This window comes from Oryx dammah, unplaced genomic scaffold (assembly GCF_014754425.2).
Source record: "Oryx dammah isolate SB20612 unplaced genomic scaffold, SCBI_Odam_1.1 HiC_scaffold_24, whole genome shotgun sequence".
In the NCBI taxonomy this organism is placed as follows: domain Eukaryota; kingdom Metazoa; phylum Chordata; class Mammalia; order Artiodactyla; family Bovidae; genus Oryx; species Oryx dammah.
This window is the reverse complement of record NW_024070208.1, coordinates 33,773,689-33,794,624: the sequence shown is the minus strand read 5'-3', so window position 1 is coordinate 33,794,624 and position 20,936 is coordinate 33,773,689. Positions and strand designations below refer to the sequence as shown.

Here is a 20,936-nt window from a genome sequence, read left to right as displayed (position 1 = left end):
CACAAAAACAATAGAAGAGTCAGGGTTGCTTTTGTATCTCGATGTTGAGTTTTGGTTGACACAGTATTCAGTGCTTACTCTATGTTAATGTTAACCTAAAAGTGCCATTGATTTTTTAAAAAATTCATAGCATTTATCCAGCTGTGTGTTTCCCACACATTGTCAGGATTTAAATCCAGTTTTCATTTATCCCATGCTCTTATCCAGCACATCCTGCTGTTTTCTGTTTTTAAAGTAAATAGAGTCTTGTCTAAAAAGAACACACTTACGTCAGCTTGAGAATGCATGGACTTAAATGATTTACCAGGGCAGGGTCTTTGAAGTTTTGACTTGATTCACAGGTATACGTTGATGACTTAAGATTAACTGTAGTCTAGCTCTTCCACGACCTTTTGTCTGTGAAGTAGAATTTAAATAATTGAAGTCTTTTTCTTTGTTTGTGTGTTTAATCAGAAGAACTTGAGAGTGTGAAATTTTGATTTTTCGACTGCAAGTTTCTATCAGTTCTTTAAATTTCATTAATAGTAAAACTCTTTGCTTTGTATTATACTAAAAACCTTATAAATTCATACTAGATTATTTCTTTTTCCCCAGCTTTGTTGAAATATAATTGACAAGTAAAACTGTAAGATATTTAAAATGTACAATTTGAAGATTTGACTGTATACCTTATTTCCCCCATCAAGTTAATTTGTACATCCAATACTGGATGATTTTGAAGTATAGAATTCCAAAGCATGATTGGAAGACAAGTAATCATCTGAAAAATGTACACACTAAAACTACTTTGATACGGTTTAAAAACATCAAATAAAATCTAGTGTCCATGTATATCAGTTAACAGATATATTCTGGCCCTCTTGATAAAAATCACATCATCCAAACTACATATAGCACTGAATACAAGTGAGATTATCAGTCTTTGTCCAAAGTATGCTCTGGACTTGTTTCTTTTTATTTGTCTAAGTCAAGCATGATGATAAGCTGGGATCCAACTTAAAGGTGTTGAGTGTGTTGGTCATTCGGGGAAGTCATTATATATTAGGGTGAGGAACTTTATCAGTGATGTTTGGCTTGTTTGTAGGACTTGGACAAAGTGCTTTAGGCCTGACTCTGGGAACTACAGCAGCTACTTCAGCTGCTGGTAATGAAGGCCTCGGAGGTATAGATTTTAGTAGCTCATCGGATAAGAAGAGTAAGTAATGTTACTGTAATTTTACATTCTAACAGTCCTATTGAGGGAATTAAATTCCTGTGTCTGAAAAATTATTAAATATTCAATAGGGAAATTTTTAAGTTTGCATTATATTTCACAAATTTTGTGTGTTATGCATTTAAGATTTTATTTTTGTAAAGGACTCAGATTTGTATGTGCCTTGGTCTTATGTAACTATCTGAACGCATATATTATACACATTTTGAAAATCGGGACCATGATCCATGTGTTGTTTTGTAACCTGTTCTTTCTTGTGTAATATATCACAAGTTTTAATCAGAGTCAGTAATTCTTTACAGATATTTTAATGTGCTTATCGTCAGTTTATGAATGGATGTGTCATCATTCAGTCAGCCACCATCCTCCAGTCAGTGTTTGTCTCCAGACCTTTGCTTTGGGAAGTGTCACTGTACTGGGCACCCTTGCAGAGAGAGGCAGTGTGGTGTGGTGGCCAGCCTGTTTGCTGGCCGTAGATCCTGGCTCAGCTGTTCACAAACTCTGTGACCGTATTCAAGTACTTTATCCTCTTGGTGCTTTATGAAGTAGGGGAAATAACAGTCCCTGCTTCATGGGGTAGGTTTGAGCATTGTAAAACCTTAGCAGAGCCAAGCACACAGAAAATGCTCTTTGATTTTATTATGAGTTTTTGTTCATATTTTGGTCATTTCCTTAAGGCAAATACCTAGAAATTGAATCATGGACTTAAAGGGAGGGACATTTTGGAGTCCCATTGTGTATATTGTAAAAGTGCTTTCCAAAAAGATTTACTCACCAACCAGTATGACAATGCCCTTCTTGCTGTGCTCTTGGCATGCCTAATATTCTTTAGAAAAATTTTTCCAATCCAAATGCATTGTGAAGTTTTCTTGTGTGTGTGTGTGTGGTGTTGGCTCTATGTGTGATTTGTTCTGATGAAAGCATGTTCCTCCAGAGTGCATACATACATACGGCACTGAACCTCTTTGAAGAGCTTAGAATGACATAATGCATGAAGTTGTAGGATATTTAGTGTCCTATGTCTGTATGAAATTTTTTAATTGGACATGGATTTTATTATTAGAAGATACTATTATAGGATGAATTACTATCTTAAAAGTTGATAAAATCCTTTTAACATTAGAAGATTTGGATTTATTTTTCTTTGAATGAAAAATTTTAAACACAAGGTCCTATCTTGTTTTTACTTAATTTTCTTTGTAGTAATTCCATAATTCAAAAATAGCCTTAGATGTTTTAGCAGCTTATTTTTTTACTCAGATGGAACAGCCTGATAATAGGGCCTTAAAAAAGTGTCAAATAAAACTCTCAGGAGTTAAACTCCTCAGCAAGGAGATTTTTCAGGGAAGATAGTTGAAAAAGGAAGGTTCTTTCCCTTGAAAGAAATACTTGCAAATCAGCTGCATAACTGTTTACATGTACATAAAAACAGTTATATATATGTCTGTAACGCTGTGATTAGAGTATGATAAGTCATGACATCACATACTGTTTAAGAGGCAGTCTAAGAAATCCTTAACCATTTCAACTTTTACCTTCGTTTGTGTTAACTTAAAACTTGTATTTGGAATACACTGATAAATAGCATATTTTTACATGAAGCTTTTTCAATTTTCTAGGTGATAAAACAGGAACAAGACCAGAGTAAGTTTACAATTTGACTTCTAAAATATTTTAATTAAAGAGTTTTGCTTATTAAACTGTAAGCAAATGGTATGGTTGGAAGTAAATGGAACCATACACGCATTTAGAAGAAAAATTATTTTGAAGTTTTTGTGACAGAATAATAAACATAGGCTGTGGAGAGATTGTGAAAGGTAAGATATTTGAGAAAATTATAACTGTTTCTTTCTATGAAGTAGTTGGCATTTCCTCAAATAATAAAAACAAATACAAATATATGTAAAGTGTCTCTTTACCTTCTTATAAGTATTGAACAACTCATGGGACTTTACTCTTGGACCACTTTTTATTTATATATACAAATTAAACATGTATATGTACCTTTTCTTTTATATGTAATTTGCTGTGCCAGTACCATTCACTTCTGATGCTGAAGAAGGAGAAGGCCTCCATGTACTTTGTGTTTGAAGAGTTTCATTTATTCTTGTCTTTGTTAAATAGTCATGATTCCTTTCAGCTACCCCCAGGTCTTATTTTGTTGAAGAACAAATTGAAGTTATAAAATAATAAAGTAAAAGAATTGTGAGCATCTCACTGTGAGAAGTTTGGCAGGCTTTCTTTCTTTAATGAATGCTATAATAGTTTTGAACTGAAGAAATGTCAGTCCTGGGATTTTTGAGCTGGAGAAACTTAGTTTAATATCTCATCCCACCTGCAGTATTCTCTGATTTTGTTCTGAAACATTTAGTCAAATGCATCTATGTGTACTTGTAACAAATGCCAGTCTTCTTAGAACAGAAATCTCCATGTCAAGTAAATTGTTAGTTATTGTGTAGGTCAGAAAGTTTATTACTCTTTATAAGGAACTTTAAAATCATCCAGGAAAGCTATAAATAAGGAATGTTTGCTCTGTTTTCACATGCTTTAACACACACTGTAGTAGAATTCAACTGCCAGCTTCTCATGATCTCCGGTGTTAATGCACCTGTGGCATCTTTCTCAGGGACAGCAAAGCACTGAAGGATGAGACTCTGCCTGCTGTCATCTGCCAGGATGTCGACAACCTCCAGTAAGTGCATCAGGAGCTAAGTTAGACTCCAACGCGGCCGGGTGGGTGTGGATTTCAGCGGGGCCATCTCCTCCTCCTCCTGAGCATTTAAACTTGGGGAACATTGGAATGCCTGTAGAAGGTAAAGAAGCAGAGCAATTGAATGAAGGAAATAAGGGAATTAAAATTCTGTAACTGCCATTCTGTGAACTGTAGATGAATTTTTTAATAGTTGCTTCTCAAAACACTTGGACTTAAAACTCTGACCTACATGTGGTAAATGTACTTTTTTTCTGTAGAAAAGCAAAGGTGTATTTTTTTAAAAACTCAGTTTTCTTTTTTTAGGAAATTTGTGAAGGAACAAAAACAGGTTCAAGAAGAAATTAGTAGAATGTCTTCAAAAGCAATGCTTAAAGTCCAGGAAGATATTAAAGCTCTGAAGCAGCTTTTGTCACTGGCTGCCAGTGGATTGCAGAGGAACACTCTCAATATTGACAAACTGAAAATAGAAACCGCTCAGGTAAACTTGAGTGTCATTTTGTTGTAGGGTTTTTCATTTGTTTGTTTGTTTTAAATAGAAATGGGTCTTTTTAAAATTATGAAGTTTCGTGCAAAAGAAAACCACATAGCACATGTACTTCTAAATCACTGTAATAGTTACTGGTTTTTATTGAGTGCTTACTTTGTATTGGGGCAGTATTCTAAGCAGTCTAGATACATTAACCCAGTGATTTTCCACAGTAGACCCCTGAGGTGATGTTGGTTAGAGAAGTAGAACCTGTAGCAAAGGGCTTGGTGCACAGGAAGTGCTGCTGCTGTCGTCATCCTCAGGGTTATTTACCTTGTTTTTGTACATCAGTGTTTTCTATGGTTGTATAGTACAGGTTTTAAAATAGTAATGTCTGTATCTGTGGATGAATAAACTTCATGAATCCTACATAAATGCATAGTTTAAGATAGAACAGCAGCTCATTTTACATTTATTATGAAATTTGTTCATGAAACTATAGTTTGTCCTGCCTGAAAGGTGGTTTCAGCGCCTTGTGAAGGAGCTTCAGTCATAATATGTTCTCCCAGCATATGAAGCTCTGAGAGTGGCTTTGTTGAAATCCTAAGATGGTTGGTATTTTTAGCTTGACTTTTAACTGGCTTTTTCTTTTTTAAAACCTCTGTTATATTAGGAGTTAAAAAATGCTGAAATAGCTTTAAGAACTCAGAAAACACCACCTGGATTGCAACATGAAAATACAGCTCCTGCTGAGTAAGTTAAATAAATGTTTGTCTTTAAAATAGCAGAACAATAAAAACCGTATACAGGCCATGGGTTTCTTAGTTCACTTTTTAGCAAGTCTAGGTACTTTGTGTGAATTTTTAAAATTTAATTCTCATAATAATTCTGAGAAAGTATATCACTCCCGTTTTACTGAAGGGTAAGTGAAAGCTAAGGTCGAGCTTTTAAGTACTCTTCTGCAGTTGCACTTCATATTGCTTACAAGGTCTGTTCCACTTGATTTACGTTGTGCAGGTAGTAGAAACTTATGATTATACCATAAGTACTTTCAGTTTAAAAATATTTTTATGATAGTCTCTTCCTTAAACAGGGCATACTAAGTGTAGTTTAACCCTTTTATTTATTTCCATAAGTTTATTTGCATCCATAGCTTGTATTTGCATACATAATAATCTACAGGAAGAAACATTGTGAAGTGTAGATAAGCAGCTTGAAAAATCCCCCTGTACCAGCTTGTATACTCATCTAGTTTCCACACATGCGATATGTATCTTATTGTCTGTTTCCATATCCTCTTGTGTTATGCAAGATGATAATAGTGAACATTGTCAGATGCTTGCCATACACCACCTGGGTGGCTTGGCTCTTCACTGCCGGATCTGACTTTGCGCAAATCCTCTCCAGCTGTCACAGTCCTGTCTAAGAGATGGGGAGCCTGAGGCACGGAGATGGGAGTCCTGAGCTTCTGGATGGGTGGGGTTCATTGGACTCCTGGTCCCTTATTCTTTTTTTAAGTTTTGTTCAGATTTCAGATTTGCAAAAACGTTTCAAGAATAAAACCAAGAATTCTCACATATCTTTCACCCAGATTCCCCGCACGTTAGCATTTTTAATTTGCAGTTGTTTTGTTCCTGGTTGTCCATGTTTATAAACACATTTCCCCTGTGTAGAATTGTTTGTCAAAATGATGCCCTTGAATGCTTGAGTGCTTCAGAGTCTGTTTCTTCAACATAAGGATATTCTCTTTCATAACCACAGTGTAGTGGTCAGACTCAGGCAGTGACAATGATGGTGATACTCCTATTGCCTTACTCAGATGAGCATGGGGTGAGCTGCTTTGCTGGACTTCCTCAGTATCTTACCCTGCTGTCTTGTTCTTCATACTGCCATCAGAGCTAATTCTGAAATGGACTGAATCATGATTTTCCACTGTAAAAGCTTTTTCAGTTCCCCATTTCTTATAGAATCAGTTCCAACTGTGTTTCATGCTACTCAAGGTCTCTTTATCTTTCTAGCATTCTCTGGTTATGTTTATCAGAATAGTAATTGTAATTATATACTTCTGTAGTACCCTGTAGTGTTTTCAGCTTATAAATAATTTTTATATATAAAAAATTATCAAGAAGAGGAAATTCACATTGCTGCTGTATTAACCAAAATATAGAATTTCCTTGAATTTTACTGTCTTTTCCACTAGTGTACTTTTTCTGTTCTAGGATTCTTTTCACACTGCATTTAGTTGTTATTTCACTTCCAGTCTACAACATTTATTCAGTCTTTTCTTTGATGACCTTGACATTTTTAAAAAATATTGTTATTTTGTAGATTATCCCTTAATTGAGATTTTTTGTGATTGGAGTGAGGATATGCATGTGTTTTTGATACCTTGATAACTTATAAATTTGAGATTTTGTTTCGGTAATACTTGTGTCGCTTAAAGATATATTGTGTCATCAGACTAATTCAAAGGCCATACTTAATCAGAGGCCTGTTTTTGTTGGAGTTTTGAATATGAAGGAAGCAGTGTTTTCACTCTGTGGTCTGACTTGGTAAATGTTCTCGTGTAGCTACTTCAGGATCCTGGTTCAGCAGTTTGAGGTGCAGCTCCAGCAGTACCGACAGCAGATTGAGGAGCTGGAGAACCATCTTGCCACCCAAGCGAACAATTCACATATCACCCCGCAAGGTAACATGCTTTCTGTGGTCATTTTTTTAAGTGCTTTTAGTAGTTGTTGTCTTAAGCTGCCATAAGACAGTTTCCTTTAAAGTCATTGATTAGATCTTTATTTCTTACAAATATAAAATGCTGTTATGAATGATTATGATATAATGGGCAGATGTCCTAGGGCCCACCTCCCCAGATTACTGATAGAGAGAAGTCCTTCTCTCAGTCTGCTCTGCTGTCTTCTCTCTTCCTTGGCAGTATTGGTGTAATTTTTTTCTCCTACACGTTAACTGTACCAAGAAATGGACTCAAGTAAAAAGAATAATATTGATTGTGTTACATATGTATTTGTGTGATAATATGATTTTCTTTTATAGATTTGTCAATGGCTATGCAGAAAATTTATCAAACATTTGTAGCTTTAGCTGCACAGCTTCAGTCTATTCATGAAAATGTGAAGGTGAGTTCTCATTCCGTATTCATTTATCTGGACATCTGCACCAAGTGAAGTATTTGTTCATTTGCAGGACAAAAGTGTCCATGCTCATCACAGAAATAGCTCAAATTACTTGTAAGTGAAAAAGACCAACTCTGAAATAATCTATAATATGCCCAGACACAACCGGTCAAGTGTTGGGTGAAGTGTGTTAACTTTTTTCATCAGCATATTGTAAATGACTTTCCACATTCATACATGTACTTGTTTGCCATCGTTTAGTAGTTAAGCAGGATTTTGTTGCATGTATGTGTAGTTTGTTTAACCCATTGTCTTTTGTTGGACATTTTGGTTATTTCCGTCTCTTATAGCACTATAGAAGGTAAATATTCTTAGTAGCAGAATCATTTCCCATTGCTTGAATTTTATGTGTGTTTTAAGTGTTTATTGGACCCTTCATAAAAAAACTTGCTAACATTTGTCCCTTCTAAACACAGGAAAGTGTATTTATCAAATAATAAAAATAAAAAACTTGCCACTGAATATTTTGAGTATTGTGTAAGACATTCATTTTTAAAAATTACTTGGGCTAAATATAGGTATACTTTACCAGTCAAGCAAATATAATTGGTCTTTCTTGGATTTATATATAGTCAGGGAAAACCTTTAAAATTCAAAGCGTCCAAACTTGAATCTAGATAAATTCTTAACTGTATAGATTAGAGTTTCATGGAGATTACCAGTGTTTTCATTTTTATTCTGATGCATGGTGATATAATTTTTTGAAATTAACCACTTAAATCATACTGTTTTTGAAGTGATAGCATAGTTCAGACCTTTTGCTTTGATTGATTAAAAATTTTAAAACAAATCTTTAACTTAATTTTTAAAAAATAATTTTAAAGGAGGGATTTTTATTAAATTCTCTTGAAACTTTGTAGTAAGTGTTTAGTTTTTTAAAGTGCTGAAGGTGCTTCTGTCTTGGCACTTTGAAGGCTATGTTGTGCAGATGTTTTTCTTCCTTGTCTTATTATGAAAGTTTTCAAATATATAAAAAGTAGTTATTTAAGTAGCTGATTTATTTAAGCTAAACTCTTAAGGAAAGTACTTAATAATTCCAGGGTGAAACAGAACCATTCCTATTCATAGCCTTAATTAAGGAAGATGTTGTGTTGGGTAATCCTACCCATCTTATGAACTTGGTAATTTTTTCTTGGGCTTCCCTGATAGCTCAGTTTGTAAAGAATTCACCTGCGATGAAGGAGACCCCGGTTCGATACCTGGGTCAGGAAGATCTGCTGGAGAAGGGATAGGCTTTACTCACTCCAGTATTCTTGGGCTTCCCTTGTGGCTCAGCTGATAAAGAATCTGCTTGCAGTGTGAGAGACCTGGGAAGATCCCCTGAAAAAGGGAAAGGGTACCCACTCCAGTATTCTGGCCTGGAGAATTGCATGGACTGTATAGTCCATGGGGTTACGAAGAGTCAGATATGACTGAGCGACTTTCACTTTCACCATGTTATTCTCATTGTAAAATTATCAAACAGTATTGATAAAGTATACCCTCCAAGCTCTCTTTGCTTTGGCGACATTTTTATATGTGTCACCTGCACCTTTTAAAAGGTATTTAACATATATTTTATATATATATATATGTATGTATGTATTTAGTAAGCTTTTTTTTTAAAGCTGTTAATATCTAGGTTATCCACAGGTTGGCCATTAAAGGAGAAGTTGTCATGAAAAATTAGTATATTTAAAATGGAATTTTAGATACTACTCTGCTTGTCTGCAAGCTCTAACTTATTTTAAAGAGGGCCTCAGGAAGCCAGAATATGCAGGCAAGTGATTGTAAAGACATATGGCTAAAAGCAGGAAGACACTACACAAATGTGTGGTAGAACTCTCAAATCCACCACTTCCCACACTATGCATGTGCAGCGCCAGCGCTGTGATTGGCAAGGTAGATGAAGTGTATGATGCTGGCAGTGTTTTTGATTTGTCTTTGCTAACTTATTGCATGGTTATATTCACGCTCATATTGTCAAAGTCAGCACAAGACGTGATTAACGTGTTCTATTTTTCATTTCTGTAGGTGCTCAAAGAACAGTACCTTGGCTACAGGAAAATGTTCTTGGGAGATGCTGTGGATGTGTTTGAAGCCAGGCGAGCAGAAGCCAAGAAGTGGCAGAACGCACCCCGAGTCACCACTGGACCCACCCCCTTCAGCAACATGCCAAACGCAGCAGCCGTTGCCATGGCTGCAACTCTTACACAGCAGCAGCAGCCTGCTACAGGTCTGAATGCATTCAAGTTATAGCTTACTGTTAAAGTGCAGAACACTGATGTGCATTTTTATGAGTCTTCCTTTTGTGTTAGCACTGAAGAAATTTCTGAGTAACTGTTCCAGTACAGTCTAAAAATTGTGATGGACACAATTATAAACATATACCTGATAAAAACACAGGGTAGTCTTAGCAATAATTAATTATACATCAATTAGATACTGAATATTGTGAATTTACTTCATGTTATTTGCTGTGTTGCTATAAATGCCCTTTAGAACATGGTGTTTCACTACTGAATTACATTTAAGAACAGATTCTAAATTTGTGACTGTATCGTATATTGTTTTAAAGTCAGAGGTAAAGTAGCCAGAGGTTGCATTCTTCTCTCTGTGATGCTGACAGGCGGTGTGTTCTCGCATGCAGTGGTTACAGAATGCGCATACTCAGGATGAAGTATGTCTTTTTGACTGAAGTTGTGTTGAGAGCGGTAGGTTTGTATAATGACTGAAAACAGAACAGGCCTTCTTAACCAAATTTAGAAGAAGGTACATGCTGGAATTGTTCATACCTTTCAAAATGAACAGAACAGTGGCAAGAGCAGGAAAAAGATGTTTTGAATTGCTCTGGATTGTGCATGAGGTATGTGCTGGGAGGAGCAGATGAAATAACTGGGGAGATACTGGAAAGCAGATAATTGTAGTCCTTGGTTTAATTTCACTTCTATGAGAGAGACATTTCTGTGGTCCAGTTCTGCATGTTTAGTTTGGTCCTGGGTCTTTCAGAGATTATTGTCTTTTTATTTCTGCAGTCCCTGTTTTGTCAGGCTTAAAGTGTGACATAGAGAAATACAGTCTTAATGGATACTGATTTTTTTACTCATTCATACATTTTTGAATAGTGCTTATGAGTTACTCTGTAGCATGTCTTTCTGAGAGTTCCATAGAGTCCAGTAGTAAGTTATAGTGTGCAAAAGCAAAAACTGTGCACGTCTAGATTACATTCAGGCTGCCTCTATAGGAGAAGCATTCTCTGGGTTTTACTGCTGGCAATTTAAAAAACTGTTCTTCACACTTAAGAGATGACAGAGTTGACTTAACCATCAGTGAATGGCTGATAATGGCTTTATGTCAAATCCCCCATGTTCCATGGCTGGACCCATGTGGACAGTGGTCCACATAGGCACTGTGTAGTAGTTCTCTAGCTGGCTAGGGTGTAGGACTGCATTCTTATATTACAGAGGGAAAAGGTCATTGTGGCATTGGTTCCCAGCGGGTCATTGTGGGGTGGCTAGAAATCAGCCCTGTACTGGTGCCTTTGTTTCTCCTGATGATTTATTTAACCAGCTCATCAAACTAACTGTAGTACCGGTTTACTTTTCAGAGCAAATATTGATTCTAAAATAGACCAGAGAAAGCAGGACTTGGTTAGGTATTCTTTAAATGTAAGAGATTTCTATTCTAATCAGTTAAACTGGAGAAAAGCCAGTTATCTAAGCTGTTAATAAGGGAATTATGTTCTGTGGTGTATGCTAAAATTGAGGTAAAGTCACCTGTTGGATTTTTGTTTTATATATTTTCTTATGTAGGCAGTCTTGAGAAGTTTGTAGGTTTCCCTGCATACATTTTGGGCTTAGAAAGATACTTGTTCCTGGGAAGATACTTGTTCATTCTTTGAGTGCCGCCTTTGTGCCAGACTCCAGGGTTAGCAAGGTAAACAGTAGAGATGCGGTCTGTGCTCTCTGTACTGGTGGAAAATATTAGCTTAACTTAGAGGAACCATCCTGAAGCACCCTTTGCTCATGTGCTTGGGTTCTTTCAGTCCGTCGCCAGGCTTTGGGGACACTGACTGCCTTGTACCTTCCCTGTATTTGTGAAGCCCATCTAGAGGTTTCTGATCAGGTGGCAGGAATTGTAATTTATTAACCTAAATAGTCTTACAGTGTTTTCATTTTGCATTGTATGGATTTTTGGACTGAGGAGCTGAACAATAGTGATCATTTTGTGCTGTCTTCTTGGTTCCCTTTTGTTTCTCCAAGGGTCTCCATGCTCTGTGGCTCATCCTTTTACGCCTGTCTGGGTCAGTCAGGATCCGCTGCTTTAGTCGCGTCACCCACCACTGGAGTGAGACTGAGCAGCTGTTAGATGCATGCAGCCCATTAGAAATGCCCTCTTTATTGCATTGCACTTTGTACCCGCGTCTTACCCCTTATGTCCTGTGACTGGTGAAATCTTTAAATACCAGTAACAGAATTTAAAGACCATCTAGATGAAGCTGGGTGAGGCTTGTATGCTGTTTTTAGTCAACCCTGTTGGTCTGTGCAAGGTTTGAGTTGTCAGGGGGCTTTGCTTCTGTTTGCATATAGGTTCTTGACTTTATTAATGTTAAAAAAGCAGACTGCTTCTTAAGCTGCTACCTTCTAAAGGTGTATTCTGTGTAGTCTTTCTTGGAGGTGGAAGTATGGATGTAAGTGACTTCATGATCCTCCTTCAATGTCTTTTAATGAAAAAATATATGTAATAGACCTAAGGCCTGTGTGATTTATGGTTATTGCTTCTGAAAGCGGAAGAGAATTGATGACAAACTCCACAGGCTATTTATGTATGAAATTAACTTCCTATGTGGATAGATTACGTGCTGGCAGATCTGGAGCACACTGTCCACCATGCTTCTGAAGCCTCTTACAAAGCTTAAGACATTGACATTAGGCTTTTCAGTGTAATTTTTACTTAGGATAGATTGTTTTAAGCTAATGAACTGGGATTAAGTTTTGCTGTTGTGTTTTGATGCTTTTAAAAGTTCTTGGTGTTTACATAAAAAGACTATTTCTCATGTGACTTAACTGCTGTTTTTAAGGAGAGCTGAGACATTTTGTTAGGAATTCCTACTTTCTAGCTTTTAGTGTAGGTTTGGACATTTAAGGTGTATTGCTAAATAGGAAACTTCCTCCTTTGAGTTTCTTGTGGTTTTACAATTTTGTTGTATGTAATAACCAAAGGAGCATTCCCCACTAAATCAATGAGTAAAATTTTTCAAATTGGGGGAAAAAAGTTTTTTTGTTTTTTTGTTTTAAGAAAAATTATTACTTAAAAAAATATGATTTAGGAATAACCATCCTAATTACATTAGGTATTTTGAATGATCATTGAAAATTATAATAAAAGAAAAATTTAGCACTTTAGTCCTTTTCCTGTGAATTCAGTTTTACTTTTAAGAAAGTAGAATTTATCCTGAAAAATATGAATTAAAGTGCTAACTTGATTTTGTTATGTGTGAATATATTATACAGTAACTTTTGTAAAATGTTACTCTACATGAAGGTTTCACTTTGGGCAATCACTGGGATATGTTAGTACTAACTGGGTATTATTTATGGAACTAAGAGCCTCTCATTGAATGACTAATGACTATTCAGATTTTGAGACAGATTTCTTGACTTGTTTACGTAATCTTTGCCTGAAGGATGTAGATTCTGCTTCTAATAGTGAAACTAATTTATATGGTGGCCAGAGTGTAATATATGCTAATACTTTGGCATGGAAGATATTTATCATGAGTTTTTACTATTAAAAAATGTTATACATTTGCCTACTAGTTTTATAAATGATGTTGCCTTCAGAATTTGTGTGAAGGTACAAAACTCAAAATATCATGTACCTGTTGTGCAATGGAAAGTCTTGTCATTCTTAGAGTTCTTGATTACCTATATCCTGAATATTAATGATTAGAGTTGCTCTTAAAAGCAGACCCGCACACAACGAAAAGCATGTTATGTGAGTAACTCTTGGGACTTGTAGGGCTGAGGGCTGTGGTGTACATTATGCTCTAGGGTCTTCCACCAGCAGTGCCTCCTATGAACACGTGACACTTAAGTCTCTCAATGTTAAAGAAACTGGATGTGTGTTTTCTACATAATACTTCTGTTAGAAATAAGAAGGTAAAATGCTTAGTTTCTTTTTCATATAGTAACATTTTACAAAAGAGCTGCTAGGCAGGTATTTTATTCTCAAGTTGATCTCAAACTGGATGTAAAAATTTAAATCTTTTCTAATTTATTTTTTAATAGTAGTGTAAGAACTCTGGCTACTGTTGGTGTTTCTTTATTTTCTGGGTAGAAGCTATTTGGAAAGTCCAGTTTCTGTCCCAGTGTAGCAAAATGTAGTTTCTTAGTTTCTTCTTTCTTTAATGTTTTATAATTTTACACTACCTTTTTGAATAAAGAAACCTCATTCTTCATTGAACAACTTGAAGGCTTTGATTTCTTTAAGAAGTCTAAATATCAGTCTGTATGTTACTTTGGCAGTTCCCTCAACTTTGAGATGCACTGATCACTGTGCTTGAAAAAGACAAGACTGAAGATTGTACTATGAAATTTATCAAATAATTTTCATAAATTATCAAATGAGAGATTTTTAGATTTTTGTATTCTGCTTAGTTTAAAAAAAAAAAGTAGTTAAAAAAGAGAGGCTAGTAAGTTTGATGCTATTCTTGCCAAACAAACTCAGCCAAAATCTTTAACAAATGGGAAAAGGATGATTTAATCGTTTTGCATCTGAGTACATTTTCCAAAATGTTGAGAAGAAACTTTTGAATTGAAATCTTGAATGTATTGAATCTGTCAAGGTACACAGCAGTGCCTTTGTAAATGTTCATTCTCTTATTTAATCAGGTGATAAGTGGTGTGATGTAGCAGAGCCTAATAGAACTCAATTATCACTTTTTGTGAACAAGTTGGAATTGTCATGTTACTGTGTAATTGATTTGCTTTAAAATGAACAATAAATTTAATAAAATAAAACATTGTCTTGTTTTTTTATCTATTTATTTATATCATTTATATTTTCTGTAAGAAGTCATGCCCAGTTTTTGGTACTTACACTTATGAAGTAACATGATGGTTTTGCATGTTAGTGTCAGTCTCTTTTGATCAATTGGGACTTGACTCTAACAGTAAGGAGCTTATTTTAAAAAGAAAAAAGGTAAAAACCTTTACTGATTACAGCAACTAATTTTAACAGAAAACAACTGGGGAGATCTAAAATCATTCTAGAAGTGAAACTAAAAGAACTATAATTTACAATACATTAAAGATTTCAAATTATTTAGTAGGTTAAATTAACACTCTTTTCGTATGGTGAGCCTCTTTTGTCTTAAGTGTGAACAAGTTAAATTTTTTTAAATTTATTTTTGAATAGGTAAATCTGCTGGGACAGATAAATTAGGCTGGGGAGACATCCTGAAAACTCAGTTTTAGCAAATAGGATTTGTTAAAAATAATGACTGTTCATTTTTAAATTAATTTCATAAAGAAATTTAATCTTGAAAGAGTAAGGCAAATTTGTTTTTTTTCCCCCCCATTTTTTTTTTTTTTTTTTTTTATACCAGGGCCACAGCCATCTCTGGGAGTTAGTTTTGGAGCGCCATTCGGCTCAGGTATTGGCACTGGCTTGCAGTCAAGTGGCCTAGGTTCTTCAAACCTTGGAGGTACACTTTAACTTTTCTCGTATTGCATTGCACTATGATACATTCGAATTGCTACTAGCCTGTAAAAACCTCTAAGAGGATCTGCTCTTTGGGAAGTGAAGGTTCTATCTGGCCAAAAAAAAAAAGAATTCTCTAAACATATCAGTGCTTTCTAAAATTATTAGATCTAGAATTTTAAAAATCATTTCATCTCTGTGAATAGTAAATATAAAAATGTATTAAAATCAAATGGTAAGGGTGTTCATATTTCAAAGCAATATGCTAAAATGTGAACTTGAAAATTGCTTATTTTTATTAAATTAACTTTAAAAAGTTCGTTGGAGTTCAAACTACTTCTGGACAGACATTCTCCTAATCATCTTTCTTTTCTGAAAATGCAGCTCTTTAAATGGGGAAATAATTGTATCATAAATTGAACAGCCCAACTTCTGTCCATTTCTAAGCACTTTTGGCCTATTTGCCTTTATGTATACCTCTATACATAAGCAACTAAGTTTATTTCAATAGTTTTTATAACGTAACTAGTAAGGTAAGTCGTCTGCAAAATATGCTGAAGTACAAATGTATTCCCAATTCTTTGGTGTGGGTAATTGTAAGTTGATTGTATTTTGACAGGTGCATTGTCGTGTAATGAGTATTGCCATTAGAATATATCATCATAAGAGGTGAAGCCTATTAGCTATATGGTTATGTAATATATTAGACTGTGTTAGGAATTATTAGAATTAATGGCAGATAGCATAATTCCTGTGGTCTGTGTTCCAGTTTGTCACCATATTTCATACAGTTACAGGCAATAATACTATCAAATTCAATAATTTAGGTAAACTATTACAAAGTAGCCAAAGGTGATTTTGAATTTCATTTTCTGAGCACTTGAAACAAGTCTTCAAGTACTTAGCAGACTCTGCTCTAGAACTCTGTATGATGAACACATGTTCTTTATTTAAATTGTGACTAGTATTGTTACCAGAGAAACCACGCTGCCCCTATTCCCAATTTCTCAGTGTTGCATTGCTGGTAATGTTGCAAGAGCCTGCTCTTCCTGCGTAGAATTAGTGACTGACTCTCATATGGTCATGCACTTTCCCAGTGGTGAACTTAAGTGAAAGTGTTTTTGTGAAAAGGAGAATAAAATTACTATGCGGTACATTGTGTTTAAATTGTGCATGTGCTTATTTATGAATTTAGTCTTTTTTCTTTCCAAAATGAAATAACCTCTATAGATATATGTATATGTGTTTGAGGAAAGTCATACTTGAATGGTCACTGAAATTTCTAGTCTGTTTGGGAGAGAAAGTACTATTCTTATTTTTTTATGGCTTTGTTCTTTAAAAATTACTGAGGGGTTGTAAGCTTAGTCTAAACAGATCTAAATGTTTTATTTGAGAATTGATCTAGTTCTTCCAGAAGTCTTAGACAAAAGGGTAAATAGCAGATCTCCTCAATAGGGCCATGGTTTCAACACTGTTTGTTATTGGGTGTGGCTTGTCAGTATCCTTTCACCTGTGTTTTACCTCCATGTGTCTCTCTATCACCCCCACTAGGCTTTGGAGCTAGCTCTGGTTTTGGATGCAGCACCACAGGGGCCTCCACATTTGGATTTGGAACAACAAATAAACCCTCAGGAAGTCTTAGTGCAGGTTTGTGTGTTTTAGCCTGAATTTCAGGCCATTAGGTGCATTATTTTAAAAGTATTAAGTGTTGTTACTTCCAATATCAAGAAAGATCCCCGATTCAGTTTCTACCCCCTGGATGAAGCCTACAAACCTAATATTCATATAGCTTTCTCATATGCTGAAGGTCAGGTTAGTAGAACCTTTCTAACAACTTAAGTTTGATACAGTAAATAATTACATATGCTGTTAACTATGTAGACATTATTTTGAACCCTAAGACTAGCTTTATGCTTAAATAGTTTTTCTTCATTATTACAAAAATAAACCCACTGTGAGTTTTAACCCAGTTTTTATCGTTATTCATTCAGGAGAATAATTGTTCTCCTGAAGAGATACCATTATATAAGTTATAAATTCTTTAGTTGCAAGTCCCTCTGATTTTAAGAATACCAGTCCTACAAATGATTATTAATTGGATGCTTTGGTTTTGAAATAGGTATAATCTTTTGACACTTCTAATAGAGAATTCCAAATTCCATCTGCTTTTGCATTTTTTTCTATATTTATAAATAATGACTTGTTATATTTTATTTCCTTTATTTATTTATTTACTTTTTGTGGTCTCACAGCACAGCTCGTGGGATCTTAGTTCCCCAACCAGGGCTGAGCCCAGGCCCTTGGTAGTGAAAGTGTGGTGGATTCCCAAGCACTGGACCACCAGGGAATTCCCAATAATGACATATTTTATTGTACAACGCTTAGGGATTAATAGCATGCCTAAAATAACAGCAGTTTAATGTGGATTAACTTGTTAATTGAGGAAATTTTAAGGAAATTCCATTTAAATTAAGTAGTGTTTAAAATCAGTAGTTCCTAGGAAGTAATAGAATTCAACGGTGTCAGGATTATAATTTAAATATTAGATGCTAACATTAATTAGCTAGGCAGTATTTGATCTTAACTATGTGAAGGCTCTTATAAAATAGTAACAATTGGTACTGCTCTTCCATGTGTTCTTTGTCCTGAAAATTGTGGTTTGAGGCTTTCTTAGAGGACTTAGAATTACGAGGGTGGGTCCAAAGCCCGGGAAAGTCTCTCCTCTACATTTTTATAAAGTATATATGGATGGCTAAGAAGGAAGGCACGTTGCCATATTTAGTTAACAAAAAAATGACTGCCAACTTGAAGTTTTCTGTTGATTTCAGTTACTTGTGTAAGGTTTTCTCTTGCCCTGGATCATTCAACTTGTGTCTATAATAGGGCCACTTAGTTGTCAGCTAAATTATTTTCCTGTAAAATTCCATGTTAGAAATTTAGGGCCCTAAGACATTTGCTGTTTTCATGGGTTATATATTCTTTCAGCTAGAGAATTATCCCCATTTTTTACATTTGTTTTTGTGACTTGACTTCTGATATGAATATTTTCTTCCCTAAACATAAGGCTTTGGCAGCTCAAGTACATCTGGGTTTAACTTCAGCAATCCTGGCATCACGGCATCAGCGGGTTTGACATTTGGGGTGTCCAATCCTGCCTCTGCAGGCTTTGGGACAGGAGGACAACTCCTTCAGTTGAAGAAACCTCCAGCTGGAAACAAAAGAGGAAAAAGATAAACCTATGGGTTGATGTGCTGAGAGAACCCATAGCAGCATCATTCATTCTCTGAGTCTATTTTTCTAAAGTTGATGCAATAAATAAATTGCATCCCAGGAGATTTATAAAGTTTTGATATTTTTCCTTACTTCTGGAATTTTGAACTCTGTTCTTGTTTGCCATGCTAAACAACTTTTCTCTTGTGAATTTGAAACCTAGTTGTATATCTTTCATTATTTTGATTCTCAGTGTAAGAAATATTCTTATTACATCACTGATTGGTAAAACCTACTACTATTTAACCTAGTGTTTTAGCAATGTTTTTGTTGATAAGGTTTACATTATGTGAATATATGCACAGTTGTTTCTTATATGGATGTTATGAACTCTAGGGCCTATATTAGAATCTGTGTGTTCCTTGACAAAAGGCCTTTTGAACTACACTGCAGGGCATCTTGTGAATATGTATGTAAAATATATACAGGATAATACACACAACCGTGTGTGCATATGAATTATATATTTACAGACCTACAACTTTTGCCTCAGACTGTTCCCCTTTTCTAAGGGTGTTCCATTTTTCACCTTTTATGCTTCAAATCCTCAGTGCTTGTAGAATGAGGAGCTAGAGGTACCAGGTCTTATAGTTACTTGCTTAAAGACTTAGTGAAATGGTTACTGGTGTAAATATTGGCCAACTCAACAACATTGCCCCCAGTCTTCCCCATTTTTGTTTCCACCTTAATCTCAGCAGCTCCTCCTGTTGAAGGCTGCTGTGAGACTGAGCAGACATATCTCTTAACAACTTAACTCCCCTATGTATTCTTATATCCAAGATGAACCTTCAGGAGCACGTTTGAATTCTAGACTGGTGTCTGGGGGCAAAGAGCTTTGGAGCCAAATTGATTCTATGCAGGTGTAGAATGCACTATTATTTTAGTGGAAACTTTTCTAGCTATTCCAATACAGAGTTCTTTCTTACAGGGCTATTGATATTGACACCAAATGGAGTGGCTTATCAGCCTCTTTTATGTCTTAAGTAAGTACATAATTTGAAATAGAGAAATGGTATATTTTAAGAAAAAAGTATTCTCCGTAGCAACAGTAAACTATCCCCTGTTTTAACAGTGAACAGAAAGCTCCAGATAATAACACAGAGACATGTCAGGTTGCATCTGTGTATCATTAGTATTATTGATAGAGAGTGGGTGAAAAAGAGAGCCCTTGGAAAGAGAACTGCCTTAGCCATGATTTCAGACAGAAACCGTTATGTAGACCTATTTATCGTTCAAGTACAGTTTTCAGGAGAGATGCTGAACATGGAATTTCATTGAAAATAGTTTAATTTTTTATATAGAAGGTTTTGTACATAATGTGCATCAAGTGAATATTTTCAGAATCATTTTCACCAAGGCACCTTTTTTTCTAAAATAGGTATTACATACAATATATATACATATATATATATTTTAGTATAATGTTAGTTGGGTTTGACAAAAGTGTTGTCAAGTCTGTTTTATTTATCTGCATATATCGATGATTGGCTTTTGGAGTTGAAGTTTTTGCACCTTGATGCATTAAAATAAGGAAAATGCTTTGTTTCTGAGCACTGAAGTTGTTTTTATTTTTTGCATACTTCTCTAATACTGCAGTCCCCAGATCCAAGTTTTGGGGAAGGGTAGGAAAACATGTGTTTAATTAAATACACAATTAGAGCAAACTTTTTTTTAAAAAAGGACATTGCATTGTGCTGCAAAAAATCTGGATATTTATATTTCTTGGGTTTTTTCTTTGTATTTTACATTTTAATATGTTGACCATTGGGACTTTGTAATGAATCTGTTTGTGACAGGAGTTTAAATGTGTCGTCCCCGTGTTCACTGTGTCCCTACTCTGTCCAGAGCCTGTCATGATGTAAACAATAAAATTTACTGTGTCAGCTGCTTTGAATCTTTATAGGTGTCAGTAGTCGTTCTTAACACATAATTTCCTTATTATTCCTTATTATTTCCTCTTTCATTCTCTGGTTGGTTTTTAGTGTTTTTTTTTTTCACTGGTTTATACATCTTGCTTTTTTAAAAAACAAAAAAGGCTGAGCACAAGATAGCAAGTACTTCATCACTCGCTTTTGTCTTTGAAAAATTATAACAACATTTAAAATTATAAACAAAAATACTGAGTGAAAAGTGAAAGTTGCCTTCAACTCCTGGGCCCCAATCTGACTCTCTTCTGCACAGTGTCCACTCTTCGTAGTTTGGTGTGTATCCTTTCAGACCTTTTAAAGAATGCCTTTCAACTTGTGTACAGATGTTCGTTCTTTTTCTCATTTTCTCACATTTTATTCTCTTAGATCCTTTCCCTTTCTTTTAACAAGTGGCTTAAAGGTCTTTGTACTCCATGACTTGCCTGTCTTTCCTTGAATGGCGAATCAGGGACATCTCTGCCCGTCAGGCCATGGAGAC

The 20,936-nt window shown here is 35.2% G+C and overlaps 1 protein-coding gene across 1 annotated transcript in view; it reads left to right on the top strand.

Moving 5' to 3' along the window:
- The window catches only part of NUP58 (nucleoporin 58), a 30,036-nt gene extending 9,608 nt beyond the window's left edge, over window positions 1–20,428 (top strand). The window contains exons 5-15 of the mRNA XM_040266776.1: window positions 1,085–1,195; window positions 2,833–2,857; window positions 3,840–3,905; window positions 4,230–4,404; window positions 5,066–5,145; window positions 6,963–7,081; window positions 7,438–7,520; window positions 9,591–9,792; window positions 15,166–15,264; window positions 16,812–16,907; window positions 18,325–20,428. Of these exons, the coding sequence (XP_040122710.1) occupies window positions 1,085–1,195; window positions 2,833–2,857; window positions 3,840–3,905; window positions 4,230–4,404; window positions 5,066–5,145; window positions 6,963–7,081; window positions 7,438–7,520; window positions 9,591–9,792; window positions 15,166–15,264; window positions 16,812–16,907; window positions 18,325–18,494 (1,226 nt within the window). The 3' untranslated portion in view covers window positions 18,495–20,428. The remainder of the gene's footprint in view (window positions 1–1,084; window positions 1,196–2,832; window positions 2,858–3,839; window positions 3,906–4,229; window positions 4,405–5,065; window positions 5,146–6,962; window positions 7,082–7,437; window positions 7,521–9,590; window positions 9,793–15,165; window positions 15,265–16,811; window positions 16,908–18,324) is intronic.
- Window positions 20,429–20,936: the final 508 nt, after the last annotated feature.